The sequence below is a fragment of the Blennius ocellaris genome, assembly GCF_963422515.1.
Source record: "Blennius ocellaris genome assembly, chromosome: 11".
Lineage (NCBI taxonomy): Eukaryota > Metazoa > Chordata > Actinopteri > Blenniiformes > Blenniidae > Blennius > Blennius ocellaris.
This window is the reverse complement of record NC_137660.1, coordinates 27,813,442-27,838,123: the sequence shown is the minus strand read 5'-3', so window position 1 is coordinate 27,838,123 and position 24,682 is coordinate 27,813,442. Positions and strand designations below refer to the sequence as shown.

Here is a 24,682-nt window from a genome sequence, read left to right as displayed (position 1 = left end):
CAAAGCGCCTCTCTCATCCGTTTCGCATGGGACCATTTTTTTTTCTTGCAGTTTTTGGGGTTTTATTCGGAAACGGTTAGCCGCCAACGTCTTAAAATCTAATAAATTTGTCCTCTGATGATGACAAAACATCCCTGAAGATTTCATGTAATTCGGGCGAGTGGTTTTTGCGAAAGGTTGGTAAACTACGTACAAACAATAAATAAATTAGAAATAAAAATAAATAAATGCATGGAGATGAAAACGTAACCTTTTTGGCCACCTTATCCGGAAAGCAGCAATAATAAAGCGGTATAGAAGATGAAAGGATGGATAGAGTGAGAAAGAGAATATAACAAAAAATACAAACAATTTATTTTGTGATTATTAATTTTTTTTTTCATTTTATGTATGCACATGTTATTTTTAGCCTGATTTTTTTTAAACTCTTGGCTAAAGCGAGATTAAAATGCGGTTAATCTATGTCATAATGTGCGATTTGCTCATGGTGCATTTTTTAGACTTTTCACTTTTATCTTTTGCTCAATAGAATAGAATGGAAAATTGTCATTTTGCAATATGTCGTCTTATCTTGTGTTCTTTGAAGTTATGAAATGAAGTCACGTGATCACCAAACAAGATAATTAGTGTCGACCCTCAGTGGAGGTCAGAAATCTCTGATAGACTCTTGTTGAGAGTGCTATATAAAAAAAGCTTGCTTAATTTTAAGATTTCAAACTAAAAAATAAATAAAAATGCAATACGCTCTTATAAAGAAAACTCTGAATCGAGCACCAAAATCAAGACACTTAAACCTCCCGACACATTCGTTCTATTTGTTTACCTCGAGTGGTTGTTATTTCTGGAAGGTTGTCTGGTAGCGAACAAGCAGTGAATACTTCTGCATTCAAGACAAGTTTCAATTTGGAAGAACTGGATTGAAAGGAGACTGTTTAAGTCCTAGTGAAATGAAAGTTCGACCTCCAAAACACTCTGGCTGTCGCTTCCAGGGACATTTTTCATGCTAACTGGCCGAAGGGTAAAATGTTAAAACGCGGCAATCTGTGAGAAAATAGCCGATAAACAGCGGTTATTTTCTCTGCTGGGCGGAGCTTCTGACAATAATAGAGTGACATCACGAGTTGTGCACACGCCCAAGTTGTGTTTACATTATGGAGGATCAGAGATTTGATGACGAAGAGGCTGAATTTAACCATATTTCATCATCATCATCATTTCAAACCCAGTGATTGATGAAGAAGACACAGAAGGTCGTTCTGCCATCGGTGACCCCGTCTGGAACATGTTTGAGGAAGCAGAAGACGCTTCGTCCTCGATTTGTCCTCGTCTCCTCGCCTCAGCAGCCGCCAGTTTTCACCTTTGAGGCTCCTGACTTTTGGCAGAACGACCGGCTTCCTGGATCATGTCGAAGCTTTTCCGGCTGCGCGGAATCACCAAAGATGAGTCCAGATCGTCTACTAGCCACCCGAGCTAGCGGCTCCCGCTAGCCGCTAGCCACCCAAACTAGCGGCTCCTGCTAGCCACTCCCGCCGCCCGTGCTCCTTTTCTCCTCTCTCGGTCTTTCCAGGCTCAATCTTTCATCAAGGCTCATAAAACGCCGACTATAACTTCAAAACACTGTTAAACTTTGATATTTAAGAGGGAAACAAGTCAATATAAACACAACAGATGGAGATCTGCACAACTCTTGACGTCACGCCCACGAAGAAGGATTCCCCCGACTTCCTCGGCTGGAGATTCAAAATTCAAATAACTTTGTTATGCGACAACAGCGGTGGGGCAGAGTCGGAGGAACCTTACAAGTAGAACCCCAACTATCGTTTTTTTTTTTGCAAAGTAGTGTTTTACATTTCACTGGGACTTTAAAACCCAATTATGTAAATATATATATGAAGATATACGCTATATAAGATGATATAAGACAAGAGATGCCAGAAAAAGTTCCTTTACAGATGAAACGCAGGGGAACTCGTGACGGTTTCGGCGGCGAGGGAAGCAGAGAGTGGATTTAAACATCGGCGGTAATGGAAATCCTGCAGCGCGAAGCTTCGCTGGCGCCGAGTGACTGACGGCTGGCAGCCGAGCATCAAGGAGAGACTCCCTGACACACTCCCAGCAAATATGTCCCCCCAACGGTGACGACACAGGCGGCTGCTCGTACGACTCCAACCTTGATGTAGCGGGAGTTGACAAGAACTCGTAACAAAAGTAAATAAATAAATAAATAAATAAAAGAGCAAACCAACCGCAGCGGCGTGAGAATAAACCATGAATGATCACGCTCTCATTTCAATAGACAAGTGAACAGAAGCAAGCATTTTCATGGGAGACGACGCCTGCCGCTCGGCATCCGGCGACGTGGAACCGGCGTCTCGTGCTTCACGTCAGGACGCCTATCGACTGAGGGGAAAGAGAGAGAGAGCGCGCGCGCGCGCGCGCGAGAGAGAGAGAGCGAGAGACAGAGCAAGAGAAACAGCAAGAGAGAGAGAGAGAGCGAGAGAGAGAGCACGCGAGAGAGAGAGAGAGAGAGAGAGAGCGAGAGAGAGCGAGGGAGAGAGAGAGAGAGAGAGAGAGCGCGAGATAGAGAGAGAGCAAAATGTTCCGTTTTCAATTCCGTTCCCTCTGATATGTCACATGATGCAGTGATGTCATCATCTCGGTTAGCGGTATAGAACATAACAAACCAGAACGTTCACCCAGCAGAGCGCACGCCCTCGCCGACGCCACATTTGTCACCATGGAAACCAAGGGGTTGCTCACAAAAGAATGGTTGACAAGTTGTCACAGTTGTACACACTTTTTTTTTTTAACGATTTACGTGTCGACCTCTTGCCCTTTGACCCTTTGAAGTCTCTCTCTCACTCAGACATCAAAGTAGGTTTCCACTGCAAGAAACAATATAATGAAGCATCTAAAAGTCTTGCAGCAAATCAAGACTGTGCACAGGATTCCGTGTGTGTGTGTGTGTGTGTGTGTGTGTGTGTGTGTGTGTGTGTGTGTGTGTGTGTGGCACGCCGCCTCCTTAGTCAGGCCCCTGTGTGTGATTTAGCAGCAGAATACATTTCACACCTTGACAAAAATAGCAGATTTACCGTGACCAGCCCACAACAGCGCGAGCCCAGGGCCGCATAAATCCAGAGAAGCCCTCTCGTTTGTTAAAGAGCAGATAGTGTGGATTCACCTCCCTCTCTCTCTCTCTCTCTCTCTCCCTCCCTCTCTCGTGGTCAGAGGTGGACTGTTCCTGCGGTAATGTGCTTGTTTAGTGTTTCTTTCTACAAAGAAATGAGGAGCGAGAAACACGAGCGCCGCTCGATTAAGAAAAAAAAGAAAAAGAAAGGAGAACCCTTCTTCCACCCTGCTTTCTCTCTCTCTCTCTCTCTCTCTGTTTTCACTGGGTTTGTGTTCGGGAGCAGAGACTTGAATGAAGAAAGTGAACGACCCCTAAAATCCCTCCGCCTCGACGCTTCACACGAACCCGGCCGCCATGTTTTCCTTCCAATTAATTCTAAATGAAGTGTTTTTCGGGGGGGGGGGGCGGCGGCGGACGGTTTCATTAACTTCCTTATTTACCATGTGGAGCGCCGGCGGCGGGAGGCGGGACCTTCTCCGACTCGCCGCCGCCGTGACAGGATGAGGGAAGGGGGTCGGCCATTAAACGGCGTGATTGAGAGGGAGAGGGAGGAAGAAGGGAAGAAAGTCAAAGCTTAATTAGCGACGGCGGGTTTATGGAGGGCGGCGGTTTAAAGGCAGTTTTCTTTTTTTTTTTTTTTTTAATGGTTTTAACACTCACTGCAGGCCACATCTCAAACTGCCCACACACACACACACACACACACACACACACACACACACACACACACACACACACACACGTTAAACTACAACGACTGCCTTTTTAGACGTCAGGTTTTCACTGCAGTTTTTTAATTTTTTACCCCTTTTGTTTTTCAGGGTTTTTTTTAATCACAATAATAATTATTCCATTAATTTTCCTCAGATGTCTTGTGTCCCAATAGGGAATACACACCTTTCATTGTCTCCTTTTTAAAAAAAATAATAAAAAATTCAGATTACCCTGGCACCATACATTAAAATTCTTCTTTCGTGAAAAGTAATTTTAGATTCCATGAATAGATTCGTTTAGTTTTCTTGTGTGTTTTCTAACGGACGTAGTCGACGGCTTCTTTTAGTGATTGTTTCCTCTTTATTTTCATAATCTGCTCAAGAGCTTTTAGTTTTTTTCCCCCCTGAGTCTGAGAGTTCGTCTTTGTAAATGAATAAGGAATGTTTGAATAATTACAGTTGCAAAGATGTGAAACGACCAGTCAAACCTGGAAAACTTTTATATTCGAAAAGTTGTTACTCATAAGATATCAGGATGTTTCTCTGTTGTCGTCGCGCTACATATCCAGTAGGTGGCGCTCCGACTCGACGGCGCATTTACCGACGGGAGCGGTCGACCTCAGCGGGAGGTCAACTAGTCGCCATCTTGGATGCGACGCATCGACGTACGTTGTTACGAATCTTCGTATTTATGTTGACGCGTCGCCCCGGCAACACGAAAAAGAAATAAAAAATGTTAGTCGAGAGATCGGTTATTAAAATTGTACTGATTTGCACTGGATTATTTATTACCTGATATTGGAAAAGGGATCTAATGTAAAAAAAAAAAAAAAGAAGTAATTTCACAATAAGAAAAAAAAGTAATTTCCCAAGAAATTAAAATTTTTTAAAATTTCACAATAAGAAAAAATGTAATTCACAATAAAAAATTCAAAAAATTTTTTTTCAGAATAATTAGAAAAAAATGTATTTCACAATTAGAAAAAAGTAATTTCACAAGAATTTTTTTAAAAATAATTTCACAATAAGAAAAAATGTAATTCCACAATAAAAAAAATTCAAAAAAATTAAATTTTAGAATAATTAAAAAAAATGTATTTCACTATAAGAAATGTAAGAAAAAAGTAATTTCACGATAATAAAAAAAAAAAAAATGGTATATAGATAAAACAGAATAAGAGCTCATAGGACTGGTACTCACTGTTATTGAATACACCGACTGAAAATTGGATTTGATTTATAAACATAAACACAACAAACAATACTGACCAGCAGTGTTTTATTCTCTTGTTCTTATTATTGACCGATTGATTTTTATTCACCACTTTATACTGTTATGTTCTGTATGATTTCACTTTGTGGTGTTGCATTATGAAATAATACCAAAAAAAATAAACACATTAGTCCACGGTGGCTTGTATTTCTTTAACGAAGTGAAGTCTGGTCTCTGGGCGAGACGCTCACTCATCATGACGTCGACTCCATAAAGTTGCACCACAAGTTAAAAACTGGACACGTTTCGGAGATTCTGTCATTTTTTGTTTGTGCAGTTGCTCAGACGATATTGGATTCTTGGACAGAGAGTATTACAAACCCTGTCCTTGGGCCATGACTCTCTCTCTCTCTCTCTCTGGGGGAGGAAGAGAGGTATGGTGTCAGAATTTAAACATGGCCCGCCCCTAGAGTGACTGATTTCTGGAGTTTTGTGGATTCCCAAAATATCTCTTGCCAAATAAGTGCCAGTGCCTGACAGACCCGCTGTCCAATATTTTATAACCTCCCTCTCCAAAGAGCTGCGATTTTGGCTGCCTGAAAGAAACATACTGGGTTTACTCTCTCTCTCTCTCTCTCTCTACCTCTCTCTCTCTCTTTACTCTTCTACTATCGCAGACCCTCCATACTGCCGGACCTGCCACAAACTGGAGCGTGACTGATGCCTGGCGAGTTCCTGGCTGTGTGACCTGAAAGCTAAACGGGCCGACGCGTCTTGTGACCTTGGCCGCCCGATTGGATGGGGAAGAATGGGGCCGCCGTCAAGGAACCTCCTCCGGTCTTCACGTCCGTCGGGATCGGGGGGAAAAATTACTATGCGCGTGAAGTAAAAGTGCGATCCCGGGGGGTCAACACCGGCCTCGCTGAAAAACGCCTGCGTCAAAACAAGGGCGTCGCCGTGACGCTCAACGCGAAACCCGATAATGAGGCCACTCCGTGTTCGGGGAGACGTTTCAATTCAACGCGAGTCAATAACTTCTGCTCACGGCTACTTTTTTGGTTTTCGATACACCGATATCACTTTATCAGGGATGAGTGCTAACCTTAGCTACCTGCTGATACCAAGTGCTAATAGCAGCATTTATTAAACGCCATTAAGTTTAAATAGCATGTCGGTTATTGGTTTCATCCCTACTTTTTTTTATTGTATCAGGTTCTGTTGAACAGACTTTCACATATAGTGCACTCATGTGGACTCTTTTAACCCCTAATAGTCCTTTTTTGGGTTTTTTTGTACTTTATTTCTCGAACATTTTGAACAACAGTGACATATATAGTGTGAAATATAACAAAAATCTGAATTAAACCCACCCACTGCCAAGCCAAACACCTAAGAAAATGAATTTAATAAATAAATAAATAAATAAACAAACAAATAAATAAATAAATTTAGGATTTTTTTAAAGGAGGATAAATTAATATAAATATGGGAAAAATATAGGATAAATATAAATAAAGGCAGGGAAGGGAAAAAATCATAAAAATGATAATTAACTAAATATATATATATATATATATATATTTTAAGGGGGTAAGGGGGAGATAGGGAAGGGGAAAAAATACTATAAAAAAAATAAGAGAATAAAAAAATATTTAAAAAAAAGGAGGATAAGTTAAAGGAAGGTAGGGAATGAACAAATAAACAAACAAATACATACTTATATTTTAATTTAATTTAATCTTACTCTTTAATTTAATTAAAAAAAAAAAATGTCCATCCATAAAAAAATCCTAAAAATTATAATCAAATTAAAAGAAAAAAATTTAAAGGGGGGAAACTACACAAAGGTAGGGAAGGGAAAAAAATACAATAAAAAAATAAGAGAATTTTTTTTTTTTTTAAAAGGAGGGTAAGTTAAAGAAAGGTAGGGAATGAACAAATAAACAAACAAATACATACGTTTAATTTAATTAAATTTAATCTGACTCTTTAATTTAATTTAAAAAAATTATAATTTCCATCCACACGTTGCCATTTCTAAAAAGGGTCCCAAGGTGGAACTTTTTGAAAACACACCGGCTCTGACGTAAAAACCACAATGTAGTGTGGATTATTCCGTTCCACTGACAGATGTTTTACAGACGAGGGTTAATTAAAGCTTCATCTCAGGCAGTTTATTCTACGTCTTCTTCCTCGCCACTCCGGAACCCTTTCACTAACTTTTTTTTTCTTTTTCTTCACAGCCAGTGATGGAAGAGACGCGAAGCGATCTCAACCCACTTTGTCCTTTAAAAGCTGCGAGACGTAAACACAGAACAGGATCAATAAGTCTGGCGAGCTTTCCATTCGCAGACGGAACGTCTGAGCTTTTCTCTCAAAATGAATTAGAGTTATAGATTCCGCCGCATAATCTAATAAGTACTTTAAATGATTTCCACTTGTCCGTCTCGGAGCCGAGAGGCGCTGTGGAGCGCGGTGGCACTATTTCAGACTCCTGGTTGTTACCTGGGGTGTGGGGGGGGGGGGGTGTGGGGGGGCGTTCTGTCATCTTTTGGCGTCTATGCAGACTGGATTACAGAACATGTGTGGTGGGAGAGTCTGGCTCTGACTCTGTTGTTTGGGAAAGAGCGGCTCACTGATCTGGGAGGCGGAGCCGCTGGAATTGAATGTATTTGGATGGGAAGAAAAAAAAATAAACAAATAAATAAAAACCATCCAGGCATTTGTTGACTTACTGGCTGCCATTGTTGGATTCTGTCCCGGTTCCAAGCAACAACATCAGAGTCAGAGAGGTTCACCTTTTCTTCTTCTTTTTTTTTTGGGGGGGTAGTTCAGTGGAGTTCCTCTCGACACTATTTCCTCAGCAGAGATTGAATGACTACCAGAAGTAGTTGGTGCGATTGTGTATTTTACCAACTTTTTGAAACCCCACCCACAAAACTCGTAATCAAAACATGACGAATACATTAGATTTTGCGATCCAACGCCTCCTGGGAAGGTCAGATATTCCGCCGTTGTCGACACGGTGGCGGTCCAGGGCTGACGCCGCCGTTAGCCGTCTGCTAGCATGCCGCTAACTCCACGCCGCTAACTCCACGCTGCCAACCCCACGCCGCTAGCCCCACGCCGCTAGCCCCACGCCGCTAACCCCACGCCGCTAACTCCACGCCGCTAACTCCACGCAGTTAACTCCACACAGCTAACCCCACGCTGCTAACCCCACGCCGCTAACTCCACGCAGTTAACTCCACACAGATAACCCCACGCCGCTAACTCCACACAGCTAACCCCACGCTGCTAACCCCACGCCGCTAACTCCACGCAGTTAACTCCACACAGATAACCCCACGCCGCTAACTCCACACAGATAACTCCACACAGCTAACCCCACGCCGCGAACCCCACGCCGCTAGCTCCATGCCGCTAACCCCACGCTGCTAACCCCATGCAGCTAACTCCACACAGCTAACTCCACGCCGCTAACTCCACGCCGCTAACCCCACACAGCTAACTCCATGCAGCTAACTCCACACAGCTAACTCCATGGCGCTAACCCCACGCCGCTAACTCCACACAGCTAACCCCACGCCACTAACTCCACGCCGCTATCTTCACGCCGCTAACTACACGCTTAGCGGCGAGTTCAAGTAGCACAGAAGAATGGGAACCGACGGTAGCGTGATTCCACCGTAACATGGCGACGACATGGAGCAATTAAAACGAACCAGGACAAACGATTGGAAGGAGTCGAGCGGTGGGTCAAAGAACCTTGTTATCCGGTGGTTTCCATGGTGACAGAGTTACACAAATGTTCGCTATCCTGTAAGTCCGAAGTATCAGGCTTCAAAAACTTTATTTCTTCTCAGGGAAACGGCAGAAACGCTGAAAAAAGGATGCAGTTAGCATGTTGGGCCACCAGGTGGCGCATCTGGTTGTTTTTTGTAACAGAACCACGCATGCTTGTCGAGAACAATTCAGCTTTATAAATGGCGAGAACAAGAAGAATTACTGTTCTTATTGTCCATCGAAAACGTGAATTTGGCGTTTTCTCTTGAAAACGTTGTAAAAAAAACGGGGCCGTCAGATTCCAGCATGGCTAATATGCTAATGTGAGGCACTGTAGCTGTGGAAGCTGGAGAACCACTTACCAGACAAGTCGACGGGGCTTCCGGCACGAGAAACGTCTCGCATCCGGAACCGACACGACTTCAAATACCTGCAATGCAGCGCCTGGTGCCCCTCGATGCATTCCCCCCCCCCCTCACCGCCGCCGTTCACACCTCTCATCCTGTCACATCCATCATTTCACCATCAGCCTCAGAAAGACTCCTCGTCAATAAAGTGAAGATATATTTTCCACCCGATCCAGTAAGAATGACACGTTGCTCCCAGAGTCGTGAGTTGCGAGTGACAAGAAACAGCAACAAGGACAAAAGCCTTCCGATGTTTTTTTTTTAAGGTTTTGTTACGTTTGGGGTTCAGCAACACGGCGAGGGAAAAAAAAGATGTTTTTTTATCCACAGCCAAAAAACACTCCGTCCACTCGTCACTCGGTTCAACACGAGGCTTCAAGCCGTGTAGTACGCATGCCAGGCCTTTAGGGGCGCTGTGACTCACCAAACACACCAAAAAACGCAGAAAAAGACCGACCACATAGAAATTTAGAAGTAGATTCCTGCTCACAAACTAGATAATTATAGTTCTATAAGTCTATGGCCCTACTGTACTTGCTGTTAGCATCATGTAGCATCTGCAGCTCCAACAGATGCTTGTAGTCCCCGATTGATGACATCACAGACCGCGGCGGGGGGGAAGAGGGGGGATGATTAAGTCATCTTTTCTCCACAGATGATCGTTAATGCCGACTTTGAGCCGGGGTTTTACAATTTCCCCACTCTGGGACCCGTGTTAAAAAAAAAAAAACTGTTTTCACACAAAAACAAATAAAACAAAAACAATTTTCAGGCTCCAAAAAACACTGCGGCACCAAACCCCCCCCCCCCCCCCCCCCCCCCGATGCAGTTACAAGAAACGCTGTTGTCGCGTGTACGGCAGCACCGCCTAGTGGCCCGACGCGCAAGCGATCTGCTTTCACTTGGAATGTTGCCATGGAAACGGGACCTAAAATGCAGCCACGGGGACGACAGAGGCATCAGCAGCAAAGTTTCTTTAGGGGGGGGAGGGGGGGGTGCAACTACAGCAGTGCTGATGATAATGGTCACCATGATGACGATAACCTGAGGCTTGTTAAGGGATGCATCTCACTCACACACACACACACGCACACGCACACACACACACACACACACGCACACACACACTCTCGTTTGAAACGCCGTCCTGAAATTAAGCCCCGCCCGTCTCTGAGCCTCGCCTGAGGTGCAGAACACGACTACTGAGGGATGAAATGGTGCAGAGGAGAGCCGGGGAGGGAGGGACGGATGGGAGGAAAAGGAGGTGAAGAAAGAGAGCGACAGATGAAGGGGTGGGTGGAGAGAGAGAGAGAGAGAGAGAGAGAGAGAGAGAGAGAGAGAGATTTCAGAATGATTGGTACCATGGAAGGAAAAGGTTGGAGGGAAACATCTAGTGGGACATAGATGGTCTAACTCAAAATGTATTTATTATTTAAATATTTACATCTCCTTTCATAAAAGAAAGAGAAAAGAAAAGAAAAAGCCTTCTGTCAATCCACAAGTCTGAGAATGTTGAACTATAAATGCTAACTTCTGCACGACGTCACAACAATTAAGCCGTATACTTTTAATTAGAACATTTTATTAGAACACCAGGGGTGTTTTTTTGTTTTTTCTTTATCATGGCAGAGTATAAGTGGTGATTATGTCTTTTCAGGACAGAAAGTGACTAGAAACTGAAAATAAAGTTGATAATTATATGCAAAACGTAGGGAAGTGTCCAAAATAACTTTTCCAGTGATGGCTTTGAGGCTAATGCTAGCAAACTAGCATAGCATAATGCTTCAAAGCCAGCATCACTGGGGTCTCAGGGTTGTGTTATAACTTTATATACTATTATAATTATATACTATATACTAAATCAATGGTTTCTTTGGACTATTTTTTACAATTTCCTAGCCTCCTGCGGGCCTCAAGTTTGACGTCGCTGATATTAGACCCAATCAACACAACTGACCGAGAATTACAAAATACCATAATAATGATAAAATGTTCCTTACGTGTCTAATTGTCTATTTTTTAGCTTATCTCTTTGGGGCGAATATTGCCTCATACAGTCAGTCAGTAGTAATCAATAGTATTTTGACAGCTGGACTCATTCACACCAAATCAATCATGAATTTTCAACTCAACATTTGGTGAGTTTCACACTTTTCCAATAGATATCCGTTCATTTTAATGCCGTAACGTTCCGTTTCATTCATCCTGACATTTAAACACTCTGGGATTTAAAAAAAAAAACCCCCAAAAAAAACCCTTGAAGGATATTTTAATGTCGTCTGAAAGTGGTTGAAAGTTTCTGAATGAGCGGAGGATGAAAGGTTAAAGGGAAACTTTCCTGGTGAGGGAAGTCCTTGGGGAGGCGGGTTGGAAGGAAGAGAGAAAGACGGAGAGAAAGAAAGAAAGGAGGAGAGAAAGATCCAAATAAAAGCAAAGTGTAACAGGGACGTGTACTCCCACACATCCGGGCGGAGGTACTTACCCCCACCTCCACGTGATCCGAGCCTTTGTCATCCTGCTTGTGGAGGATCTCGAAGTAGTACCGTCTGGACGAGATCAGACTGGAGGGGGAGAGAGAGAGAGAGAGAGAGAGAGGGAGGGAGAGAGAGAGAGAGGTGATGTTGAGACGCTGTGCTGCCAAAATGAAAGAATCTTTACAAGTCGCTGCCGCTTCTCCTCTCTTGTGAAAACATAACGACTTGCTACTGTGCGGAGGGTCGGCGGAGAAGAAAAGACGGTGTAATGAAGATCTCGGGAGCAGCGAGGGAAACGGTTCAACACGAGGAAAAAAAAAAAAAAAAAAAAAAAAAAAAAACACCAAAAGCAAATGTCAATTTGGGACAATTGGGCATAAAAGGGGTTAATCAGCCTGGAATGGAACCATCAGCTCCGGGGCGAGGCGGCGAACGAGGAGGCAGCGAGCCACAATATTAAAAGGCCTCAGGTCCTGAATCAAATCCTCTCTCTCAGGCCGGGGGGGGGGGGGGGGGGGCGATCGATGGCGCACATAAATCAACATTTCACACTCATCCGGGGCACCAGTATTTCTCTGCCTACTGATTCTAGGATTATTTACCCATTTTGAAATACTGGCTGTAGATACACTTGGACCCCCCCCCCCCCAAAAAAAAAAATACAAAATACAAAATTCGATTGGGAAAAAAAGTTTGATTTTTTCTTTTTTAATATATCGAGAGCCGCAAACATGTGTGATTAAAGATTTTCACAACTTACAAAACACATCCAATTAGTATATGAACAAACCAGTTTTATAAATGTATCAAAAATACTCAATTATATGATTTCATTTTGTTGAAAAGTGCTAATAGGAACAGATAACACAAGATTAATCCTCTCTCTGTTCCCTTTTGTTCATGTATGGATGACAAATTATTATATATATATATATATATGTATTGTGAAATGGCATGAAATAACATGAACAAATAAATAAATAAATAAATAAATATGCAAATGTTTACATAAAAATACGAGACACTCCCTGGTCGGACTCAGTGAACGTTCCGATTTTTAAGTTTAATTGTGTATGTCGTCCTAAGTGATGATGCTTAATTGTGTTTTGCTTTCTTTCTTTCTTTCTTTTTTTTTTTTACTGTGTGTGTTTCTTTAAAAAAAAGAAAACATCGCGGTAATAGGACGACATCTGCTCGGGAACGAGAGACGCCCACGCGTCGTTAACTCTCAAAACACACACACACTCACACACACACACACTACATGTACTGTAAACATCGGTCGCATATAAAGACATCATTTGTGATCATTTGTGGCCCTTTTTTTATGCATCGTCTGTCTCCGCTCAAAGATTATAGCGAGAAAACGTCTCCTTACGAAGACAATCCTGTTCGTTTGCTTTGCTGCGGCTTATTAATCCGTAAAACATTCGATGAAGTCGCTCGTCTTCCGATTTGTTTGTTTTTTTTTCCTCCCTTTTGTAGCTCGTGAATCACCGATGTTATTTCTTTTTGTTTATTTATTTTTTCTCACATTTTCTTTTTAGTTGGAAAGACGACAAAATGAAAACAAAATTAAAACAAAGACACTTTGTGTAAGTGTTATCCCCACTTTGATCCCAATTCAATTCCAATTACGTGACGAAGACCCTTTAGTCAACTCCGAGGATAAACACTTACACAGGAGTGTGTGTGTGTGTATATATATACACACACACACACACACACACACACATAGATATATATAGATATATATACACATATATACACACACACACACACACACACACACACACACACACACACACACACACACACACACACACACACACACACATATACATACACACACACACACACACACATATACATATATATATATATACACACACACACACACACACACACAGACACACACAGACACACACACACACACACACACACACACACACACACACACACACACACACACACACACACACACACACACACACACACACATAGATATATATAGATATATATACACATATATATACACACACACACACATCTACATATACACACACACACACACACACACACACACACACACACACACACACACACATATACATATATATATATATACACACACACACACACACACACACACACATACATATACATATATACACACACACAAACACACACACACATATACATAAATATATATACACACACACATATACATAAATATATACACACACACACACACACACACACACACACACACACACACACACACACACACACACACACACACACACACACACACACACACACACACACACACACACACACACACACACACACACACACACACACACACATATACACACGCTATACTTTCCAGATGATAAGCTGCGGTTTTTTAAGGGTGAACGAGCTTCATGCCACTAATAGGGGTGATGCATTCAGGTGCATCACGTAACTCCGAAATCTCATATATATCTATATATCTATATAGATATATAGATATATATGTGTTTTGAAAGGACAGATGAAAGGACAAAGGCTGAGGAGGCGGGGGAGGGGGGGTGGGGGGGTGGGGGAGGGGCGCCGACGCCTCGCCCCGGCGCATAAACGCCAGCGATTGGTCCGCCCTGCCCAGCGTCCTGTAACCAATAAATCATTGCAGGTGCAGGGGAGCAGTGACAGTGTGCTAAGGTCACCCCCTCATGAATAGGGAGTATCTCCGTCCTGCAGCCGCTTGAAAATGGCACTTGGCAAACCCGAGTGCCGCTTTCAGATCCCGGGTTATCGCGCTTTGACCTTTCGCCATCGAGCGCGTCTTAACCTCACACTTTAAGCTGAACAAAACAAACGGCAAGAGTACGAGGAAAACACGCAGAAAGTTAAGAAAGGGTGAATAAATTGCTAGAAATGATATATATATATTGCTGTATTCCAAGATCACGGCGAAAAGAGCAATTTCATCTGGAGCGGGCCGCGCTAGTGAAATAGTGATTCTGGAGTACATCTGATGAAAATGTTGAGATTTCAACAGAAACAGAACTAAAATCACGACCGAATTTAACGACAATCTCAACATGAAACCTATTTTAATGAAACCTTCTGCTGCAAAATACGGTGAAATGTCCCGGAAAAAAAAAACAAAAAACGTGCATGTTTGTATAAACTCGCCATGACCGCGTGGCTTCGAGGCTAATGCTAGTTTTGTTATCGTTCATGGCAGCGTCACATGACCTTTGCCAACGCCATCGTAGGGTGAAATGATGACGGTTGTGTCGTCCCATTCTTTTGTGTTACCTGAACGCACCGCGAGAGTGAGTTGGCATGCGATTGGCTGGGAGTGTGGGTGGGGGGGGGGGTTAGCAGTGTGCTAGCAGACGGCTAACGGGCCGCTGCAGCCCTCCGGTGCATCTCTATGGCAACAGACGTGATCTCCTTTGATCTCTAGTCTCCCACTGGACATTCCAAGGGTTTTATTTGTTTTTTTTAGATTAATTTGGACACTGTTATAATAAGATCCGTCCTCGGATGATGACAAATCCTCCCAAAAGATTTCATGCGAGTAATTGTGAAAAGTTGGTAAAAATACACACATATGAATCAATAAATAACTCCAGGCTGGCAAAAACGCAAAAGCATCTCGTCGTCAGCGAAGAGGAAACCTTCACTGAGCACCAAGAGAGGATTAATATTATTGGCCGTAAGTTTTGACGATAAATCACTGGAAAAATAGCATTTATATTGATTAAAATACACAGTTTTAGTGCATTTTAAGCTAAACGTGATCAATGTAAGGAGGGCGCCACTACCGGTCACAACAAGAGGTCAATATGGGACAAATTGCCAAATTGAAGCTGATTGAATCTCAGTGTTAAAATGAGCTCATCCTTCTTTTTTAAGCTCCCCACAGTGGAAGCACTGCCCATAATCTGACTTGATCTGCAGGATAATCTAATGTCGGGGCCGGGACGACGCCGTCTGAGTCACGCCGACCGCAGACGTCGACGTGAAGCCAAGATCGAACAGACGATACCCAAAAAAAAAATGTATGAACTGCGCTGGATGACCGGGCGAATCTGAGGCTGTTCGTCCTTCTGCTTCTCGAAAACGGCAAAATACACACAAGACACTCTAAAGAAGGCTGAAATCAGACCTACTTTAGCGACGATACGATGCCAGAAAACACCCAAAAAAAAAACAGACGGCAACAGTAAAGATCAAAAGAAACAGAGAGCTTTGTGTACAAATGAAAAAATCTGACTTTTGTGTTTTTCCTTTAGCTACTGTCAGATATCCTTTCATATTATTTCCCCCTTTCTGGTCTGTAGTCATTCTGTATGCCGGTTCTGTGCCAATTCCATTTTGGGTTTATGTAATTCAGCTGCACCAGAAGGGATATTTGTGTTTAAACCACTGTGAGCGGATTTCAACTTTCTATTCAAGGGTATTTCCTTTTTTTTTTTTTTTTTTTTTTTTTAAAGCTCTGCATACAGGCTTTGTCTCTGTGTTATTGTTTTGTTTAGTTTTTTTTCTATGTGTACTCAAAATTGGTGTGGAGAAGATAGAGGGATGTTCTTTGGAATGACAAAAACTTGAATAAAATGAAAGAAAACAAAGACTTTCAGGAAAATAGGCGATAGAAACGAGTGTTAAATACTGAAACGCGAGACAGCCGCCTTAAGAAAAATGATATTAGGCTGAAAGTGCACATATCTAAACTCACTAAACCATCTAAACTAATAAACACACGTCGGGTTTCTGCACCGCAGGAGGTCAGACGCGAAAAGATCGTATTTAAATCCACCTTCATTCCTCCTCACTAATGAAGCAGCACATTCTGTTCCACTTAAGCTCATTGTTTTTTTTCCTCATCTCATTTCTCTCTTCATTATTTGGACAGAACTCATTATCACACCGACGTGCGTTAGCGTTTCTATTTCCTGTACATATTTCCCCGCGTTCTCTAAAATTCTCACGTCATGAAAACGTCTCAACACGAGGCTGAAGCGCCTGCAGGACACATGCCAGGCCTGTAGGGGCGCCGCCATTCGCCAGAAATGCAGAAGACGACGGTGCGTTTAACGTGAAACTGCATCCCCCCCCCCTCAGTTTCCACAAGGTGGGGGGGGGGAAACACAACTTTTTTGAAAACACAGCGAGTCCTGTCGCCGTGGAAACGAGGAGACAACTTCTCTGCAGGTCATGCGCATCGCGGTCACAGTAACCAGTTGTTCTTGTGTTATCCGTGTTACGCTCATTGTTAATGTTTTATGTCGTTTTGCTCTCTCGAGTGGCTTCAGTACCAAAAACAACCAACGGCGCCATCTCGTGTCCCGGCACGCAAACTACATCATTTTCAGCGTTTCTGTCTCAAACAAAAACGCCCAAAAAAAACCCCAAAACATTTTCACTTAAAACCCCTGAAACAACCTCGGCTCTCTAATTGACCTGAGATGAATGGTTTTGGACACGAGGACCAGAAGAGAACCGAAGACTAAGGCTGCGTCCCAATTCTACCCCTTAGCCCTTCCCCTTTGAAATGTGCGTTCATGAGCGTCTAAGGGGTGTCCCATTTCACTACTGTGCAGAGGCGGAGGGGTGAGGGGAAGGCCTATCCACCCCTACAGATGCACACTTTAAACAGAGGGGTAGGAGGACATGGCGCCGAAGGACTCGCATCTCACATATATACGCTTCTAAAGTTCTATAAACCTGTTGTGTTTTATACCAGTAAGAACGGCAGTAGCGCTGCCGTACGTAGCTTCCGTGTGTGTTTGTTTGGTAGAGACCGTGTTTATAACATTTTATTATTACACTGTAGAGTTCCAAAGTCTTCTAATATGGGTGTTTTGAAAACAGGGACCCCCGAGCAAACAAGGAAGCTCCTCCGCTTTCACATGGTGAATGAGGAAATATTTCTGAAGTCCAAATACGGCGCAAAAAACTGAAGTAATCCACGTCTCCGTCTATTTCTTCTCCTTGATGTGGGAAAGGCGGAAAACGAAACAAAGCAGCCAAGCTGCTGCAACACGTTGAATTTGGGACGGCGTGACGACGCTCCTGCTGGAAAATCAACAAACATCCGTGGCTCAGCTCTGCTGATGGAACGGCGCCGGGTTATGATGTCATAACTGTGAGACGGAGCGAGGGGGGGAGGGGGGTCCCAAATCTAAGGGCTGAAACTTTTACCCCTTTGCCTTTGCCCTCGTTTTGGAGGCGGAGGGCTAAGGGGTAGGTGGAGGGCTAAGGGGTAGGTGGAGGGCTAAGGGGTAGGCGGAGGGCTAAGGGGTAGGTGGAGGGCTAAGGGGTAGGCGGAGGGCTAAGGGGTAGGGTACAAAATCGAATTGGGATTGGGCCTAAGCAGGAAGAATGAGAGAGAAAAAAAAAAATACCGATCCAGACTGGAACAGAAGAACACGAAACACCAAAGTACAGATAGAAAAATTTAAAAAAACTGGGAAAAACAGGAGGAATCTTGAATGAGTGCATACATCGGACGAATGGATGGGCGGATGGGCGGATGGATAGATGGACGGATGATGACGCACTCCGAGAGAGCCGAGAGAGCCGGGGAAGATAAAGGAGGAGCGATAAATAGCAAATGAAGCGCGGGAACAAAGAGGGAATTACCGAGGCTCTCAACGATGGGAAGAGTACATTAGATGTGATTTCATACGTGCCAGAAGAGGGAAATAAATACATGAAAGCGGGAGTGAAGGGCAAATAAGAGATGGGGGGGGGGGGGGGAGACGAGCTATTAGCGCGTGACTCGGAGGATGAGCAGAGGACACAAAACACCAGTGTAATTGCCTGACTAATTGGGAGTCTTTGTTTCCAGCTTCCCTCCTTTTGGTCTGAACGGTGAGCGGCAGATAGAAAGAACGGTGGATGACGGGAGGGAAGTGCCGGAGCCAAACTACACTCCGAAGATAAACCCGTCTCCGCCCGGAATCTGCATAGATTGAAGTATGAAATATTTATTTGGCATGAAACGTATAGAAAAGAAAAGGGTGGGGGGGGGGGGGTTTCATCCCGCCGGCAGACAAACTCCTTGCCCGAGGAAGAAACCGAAGCAAAAAGCATCTGAAGCCAAAGTGACGCTGCCTGGCGACCAAACACACACACACGGCTTCCGCCGTTTACTTCCTCGTCTGTAAAAGTGCCGAGTCCCGGGAGAAAACGAGTGGCGACACTCTGGAGGAAAACTTTGTTCCGACTGTCCGTACTGAGCATGTGCAGAACAATCGTCTATTGTACGCACGGAAAAACAACGCTCCAATGGAGTTTCCGCCCTCGGGAGGCGTTTTCAAAAAGCTGCATTTTACCCCGTTTCCACGGAAACAACATGCTTCTGAAAAGTTATGTCTGACCCCGTTTCCATGGAAACAAAGTCCTTCTGAAAAGTTACGTTTTACGTTTCCGTGGAGATGGAGCTTTCTTTTTTTTTTTTCCGCGAAAAGTTACATTTTACCCCGTTTCTATGGAAACAAGACGCTTCTGAAAAGTTACGTTTTACCCCGTTTCCATGGAAACAAAGCCCTTCTGAAAAGTTACGTTTTACGTTTCCGTGGAGATGGAGCTTTTTTTTTTGTTTTCGCGAAAAGTTACGTTTTACCCTGTTTCTACGGAAACAACATGCTTCTGAAAAGTTACATTTTACCCCGTTTCTACGAAAACAACACGCTTCTGAAAAGTTACATTTTACCCCGTTTCTACGGAAACATCACGCTTCTGAAAAGCTGGGTTTCTACTCCGTTTACACTTTGATGGAAAGTTTTTTTTTTTTCTTTTCGATAAGTTGCATTTCCTCCGTTTCCATGGCGATGGACGCACGGACGGAAGAAATAGTCCCCACGGTGGTGGCGCCGCCACTCGAGACGGAGCTTTCATAAAGACGTTTTCTTTTCGGGTTTTTCCCCCCCCCCCACTTTTTTTCGTCTTTTTCTCTTTCTTCCTTTCTTTTTTGTCCCTTTTTTCTTCCTTCCATCCCCCCTGACGTTGTTCCTACGAACACCGTTTCAAACGCAATTGTCGTTTCTCACTCGAAGTCGTCGTCGTCGTCATGGAAACGGGGCCTCTCGGCCTCTCTCCTTCCTGCCCCCTGTCGGCGTCTCTCTTCTCTTTTCAATTTCTCATTAACGCTGTCCGACTGCCAGTCGCCCCCCACCCCCACCCCCCCCACCCCCACCCCCACCTCCGATACCCACCGGGTGGCGTTTAAATAAAAGGAGTCGTCTCCTCTCGACTCCATTAACGATCCCGGCGTTCAGATCGGCCCCGAGGAGCCCCGCAAACTTGGCTTTTTCCCTCCCGGGGAGCGTCTCTCGCTCCTCCACACTCCGTTTCTCAAGCGTTCCTCTAATCCATCAGAGAGCCATCACACCGCTCTTCCCCGCAGCCTCAATAAATCCTCTTTCCTCCATCCCTCTCTCGCCATCATCTTCTTTTTTTCCCTGTGTCACTTCGTTCCAGCTCTTCTCACACGGCCTCTTCTTCTTCTTCTCTCCTCTATCTGCCGAATCCAATTCCAGTATGTAATTATCTAATATAGAATTATATACCTCCAGTGCCTATTCTTTTTTTTAAGAATTCCATCACTCCAGTTGTTTTTGGGATTAACACTCCTCGTCTTCTGTTGCCGATTATTTCAGGTTTCTCACAGTGCTTTTCTCTAAAGGGGTCCGTGCTGCAGTAATACGCCGAAGGAAAAAAGTAAAAAAAAAAAAAAAAAAAAAGCTCTTTTGATCACGGCAAAGTGAGAATGCATTAATACAGATTCTTCATGCTAAGGGTTTATCTGTTCACTTGATACACTGGGTTTAGGCTGGAAGGACGTGATGCACACGACTCTGAGCTGCGAAACGCTTCAAGTATCAAACAAACTTTAAAAACAACAACAACAAAACCAGACATCAGTCATAAAAACTTGTCCTAAAGCTCCGAACAGGAGTCAGAATTGTTCGCCCAGCCATTGAAGAAGGAATTAATATGAATGAATGAAAAGGAAGGACAATATTTGGGAAACTTGTTTGCTGATAATTGTATTTCAGAAGTGAAATCATGAGTTTTATCCATTTAAAACTCGTCTTAAAACACATTTTTATTCTTTGGCTTTTACCTCAGCGTGAGACTCTGGTCTGGTTTTAGTGCCTTCGTTTTTTTTGGTGTTTTGTTTTGTTTTAACCTCTTATGTTTTGTTTATTGTTTTAACATCTTATTGTTTTTATTGTGTTAATGTTTTTATTTTGCGACTTATATTTGTATTTATTTACAATGTACAGCACTTTGTTTCAGCTGTGGCTGCTTAAAAGCGCTTTAAAAATAAAGTTGATTGATTGATTGATTGATTGATCATCATCATCATCATCATCATCATTAATATTAGAGTAGAGAGCTTTATTCCTCCCCAGAGGAAAAACAAACTTACAACAGCTCAAGGTAAAAGGTGCAGAACTTATCAAACTAAGGAATTAAAATACATAGATATATGTAAATATCAAAACAAGAGCAAAAAAAGAGCACAAAAAATAGAATATGTAAAAAAATTAATAAGTAAATAAAACAATCCAGTAAAAAGAAAAATCCTCTAAAAATAGAGTAAATTGCCAGGACAGATATACACACAGTGTAGATTCATTATATAATGAGAGATTTACAAAAACAAAGTTGAGCAATGCGTGTCAACGTCACTTTTTTTCAGAAATTTTCCTTTGTAATTCTTGTTCTGTTGCAAAAATACAGATATTTTCATGAAATTCCAAATGTCATTGTGGCACAATTTTCCAGATCCGGCCCACTCGAGATGAAACGGGTCCGTCTGTGGGCCCCTGAAGATAAAAACGTGTTGAACAGTTGTATTTATTTACTGTATATCAACCCGCGGCGGCTTTTTTTTATTGTGCTGCACTCGGTTCCTAAAGCGAGTGGGAGAAGACGGAGGCCTGAATTATACGCTCGTCTCCACACGCCTGGCCGACCGTAAAGCCGCTGCGAAATCCATAATATCGGCGAGTCCGTCGACGTTTCTACAGCAGGAAGTTCTCAGGCTGGATTGAACAAATCAGTGTAAAAAAAAAAAAAAAACAACCTTTAAAGTAGATTTGGGTGCGACCTTGAGGAAAAATCAAGAAGTTTAAAAAAAATAAAATTTGTCTCTCTGCTCAGATCTGCATGGAAAGTGTGGGAGTGTGAACGTGGGCACATTAATACGTTCTCCCGACGAGTCCGCCCCGCTAGCTAATGGTCCCCTCGTCGCGGCGTTCCGACACATCCGGGGGATATTAGTTATCTTCCAACGGCGTAACGTCTCCGTCCACCCCCCCCCACCCCCCCCACCCCCCCCCCCCCCCCCCCCCCCCACAGCTGCTTTTCTGTGTTTCCTCTGCAGAGCCTGACCCTTCCGTCATCATTACCGCCGCTAATCGGGTTTGGCCAGAAACCGCGTGTCGCAGCTCGGATGCAACGACTGCCAATCAGACGTCTGCTGCCACAGATCCCCCCCCCCCCCCCCCCCCCCCTTTTTTTTTTTTTTTTTTTTCCTTTTCGCAGCTCAAGAGATGTGCATCAACACCCCCAAAGACATCCTGATTAAACACAAGCCTCTAACACACACACAGGCATAGATCTGCGTCTCAGCAGGCTCCCATCACTCACAGGAAGCAGATGGCGGGGCGAAGGGGGGTGGGGGGGTGGGGTGGGGGGGGGAGGGGTGGCGAAGTCACGGCGACTCGCTGCCATTAGCATCATTTTTAATTCATCTGCTTCAGTGTATCAACCAATTACCGTAAGTGGAAGGAGGTTAGCGCTGACGCCGGCGAGGCTCGTCTCTACGCTACGTCGGTATTCGTCTGATGTGCCGGGGAGGAAGAGGAGGAGGAAGAGGAGGAGGAAAAAAATAACAAAACTCCTATATGAGCCTCTTTAAAAAAAAAAAAAAAAAGCCGGACTCTCCTCGCCGGCTAATAGCAGAAGTGCTTAAGTGATTCAATTATAGATACAGAGATCGCATGGAGAAATAACTGGTCATTCTCCACCAGGTTCCAAATCTCGCCTTCCGACGGCGATCGGTCTTTGTTAAGTCGTGTGTGAAGAAAATAAAATGAGGGAATTTGTAGGGTGTTTAAAAAAAAAAAAAAAAAAAAAAATGCATCAAAACCGAAGTGGAAGAAACGTGAGAGCCATCGAGAGGAAAAGATGAAAAAAGTGAGGTGGTGTAAAAATACATAAAAAAAAATTTTTTTATAAAAAAAAAAAAAAAGCGCTAACCGTGGAGCCTAAATGTCATCTCTTGAGGTTTATGAACTGAAAGCTGAGGGTTCTCATTCAAAATGCCAACGAGGCGCCAAAAGAGACTCCCGGAATCAGTTTGTACTTTGAGTACGAGACACACAAGTCAACGGCAGTCGTTTCTAATCTTCGTCACGATTTAAGTTAAAATACAGCTCATCCATTTAAAAAAAAAAAAAAAAACTTAATACGGAAAGATATGCAGATATGTGTGTGTGTCTGTGTGTGTGTGTGTGTGTGTGTACACCCTCAAGTATGAATAAATCACTATAAATATAACATTAATTTTTCTTTTTGAAGACTTTTTTCAGAAAAATTTTACACCATACTGGGAATCAAACTACCGTAATTTCCTGACTATAAGCCTCTACTTTTTTCACACACTTTGAACCTTGCGGCTTAAACAATGACGTGACTAATTTATGGATTTTTTTTTTTTTTTAACAGGTTTAATGAGCTTCATGTCGCTGATACATGGGTGGTGCGTTCAGGTGCATCATGTAACTCAGATCATTTTTTTTTTTTTCTTCTTCTTTTTCTTCTTAAATTTGGTGGGCTCCATAGTCCGGACATTACGGTAAAAGTTTCACGTTTACACAGCAACAATGTCTGAAACGGCGGAAATGTGGACAGCGATGTATTTGGCTTACTGTTCTGGTGGCTGTCAAAATAAAAGCACCAAGTCCCGGGAGAATACGGACTGGAGTTGTGACACGACGGAGGAAACGTTGTTCTTATTGTCCATCTACTGAGCATGTGTGAGAAGGACTATCTATCACGGCCGCGGTGCGTGTGGACAGTAGCAGTTTTTTTCCGAAAAGTTGCATTTTCACCCGTTTCCATGGAGATGGGAGTCGGAGCATTTTCAAAAAGTTGCATTTTCAGTGACCCGGAGCACCGTCGTCTGAACGGACACCCGATTTCAAGTGACGGCTTCAAGTGGAAACATCTTTTCTGCATTTTCGTTTCAGAATTTGTTTTTGTTTTGTTTACACAGCGATGTTATGACAACAATGTCCGCTTATAGAAAACAGCATGAATGCATTTGTTTTTGTACTGAAACCACACACACACATATGCAGCAGAGAACAACACGCAATAAAATAGAACACGGACATTCTAGCGGACAGACGACCAAGTTGGATTGTTACTACCGTGACTTTCAAAATAAAACTACCACGGACTGGGAGTCATGACACGACAGAGGAAACATTATTCTGATTGTCTAAACTGAGCATGTGCAGAAGGACTATTGATCGTGGCCGTGGCAAATAGTCGAAAGTCACACTTTCTCCCCCTGCGTTTTCGAAAAGTTGCACGGCGACGGAACATTTTCTAAAAGTTTCACCTGGGGAGCGGCTTTTGAAAAGTTGCGTTTTCAGCGGCTCCGAGCAGCAAAAGTTTCACGATTTCACTTAGAAATGTGTGACATCATTCAACCCGGGTCTGAATTGCGTAGCACGGTAGAGAAAAGGGGGCGGGGCCTCACTCTCACTGCGCCAACGAGATTTAGCCGACTCACGACTTTTCTAACCAAACTCATCTCGCACAAAAACGTCAGCAGCGTCGCCAGTCTCTAAATCGCTCGACGCCGAGCGCCGCTCCGGTACGTAGCTGTTTCCAACACTTCGCTTCGTGGAATTTTTAGCAAACGTCAGTCT

At 43.4% G+C, this 24,682-nt stretch overlaps 1 protein-coding gene across 1 annotated transcript in view; it reads right to left on the bottom strand.

Annotated features, from left to right (window-relative positions):
• b4galnt4a (beta-1,4-N-acetyl-galactosaminyl transferase 4a) overlaps nt 1-24,682 on the bottom strand; it is a gene marked incomplete at its 3' end in the record, with an annotated part of 189,151 nt that overhangs the window by 16,106 nt on the left and 148,363 nt on the right. The window contains exons 8-9 of the mRNA XM_080504793.1: nt 11,732-11,810; nt 5,838-5,989 (exon numbers count right to left, since the gene is read on the bottom strand). Coding sequence (XP_080360919.1) covers nt 5,838-5,989; nt 11,732-11,810 — 231 coding nt within the window. The remainder of the gene's footprint in view (nt 1-5,837; nt 5,990-11,731; nt 11,811-24,682) is intronic.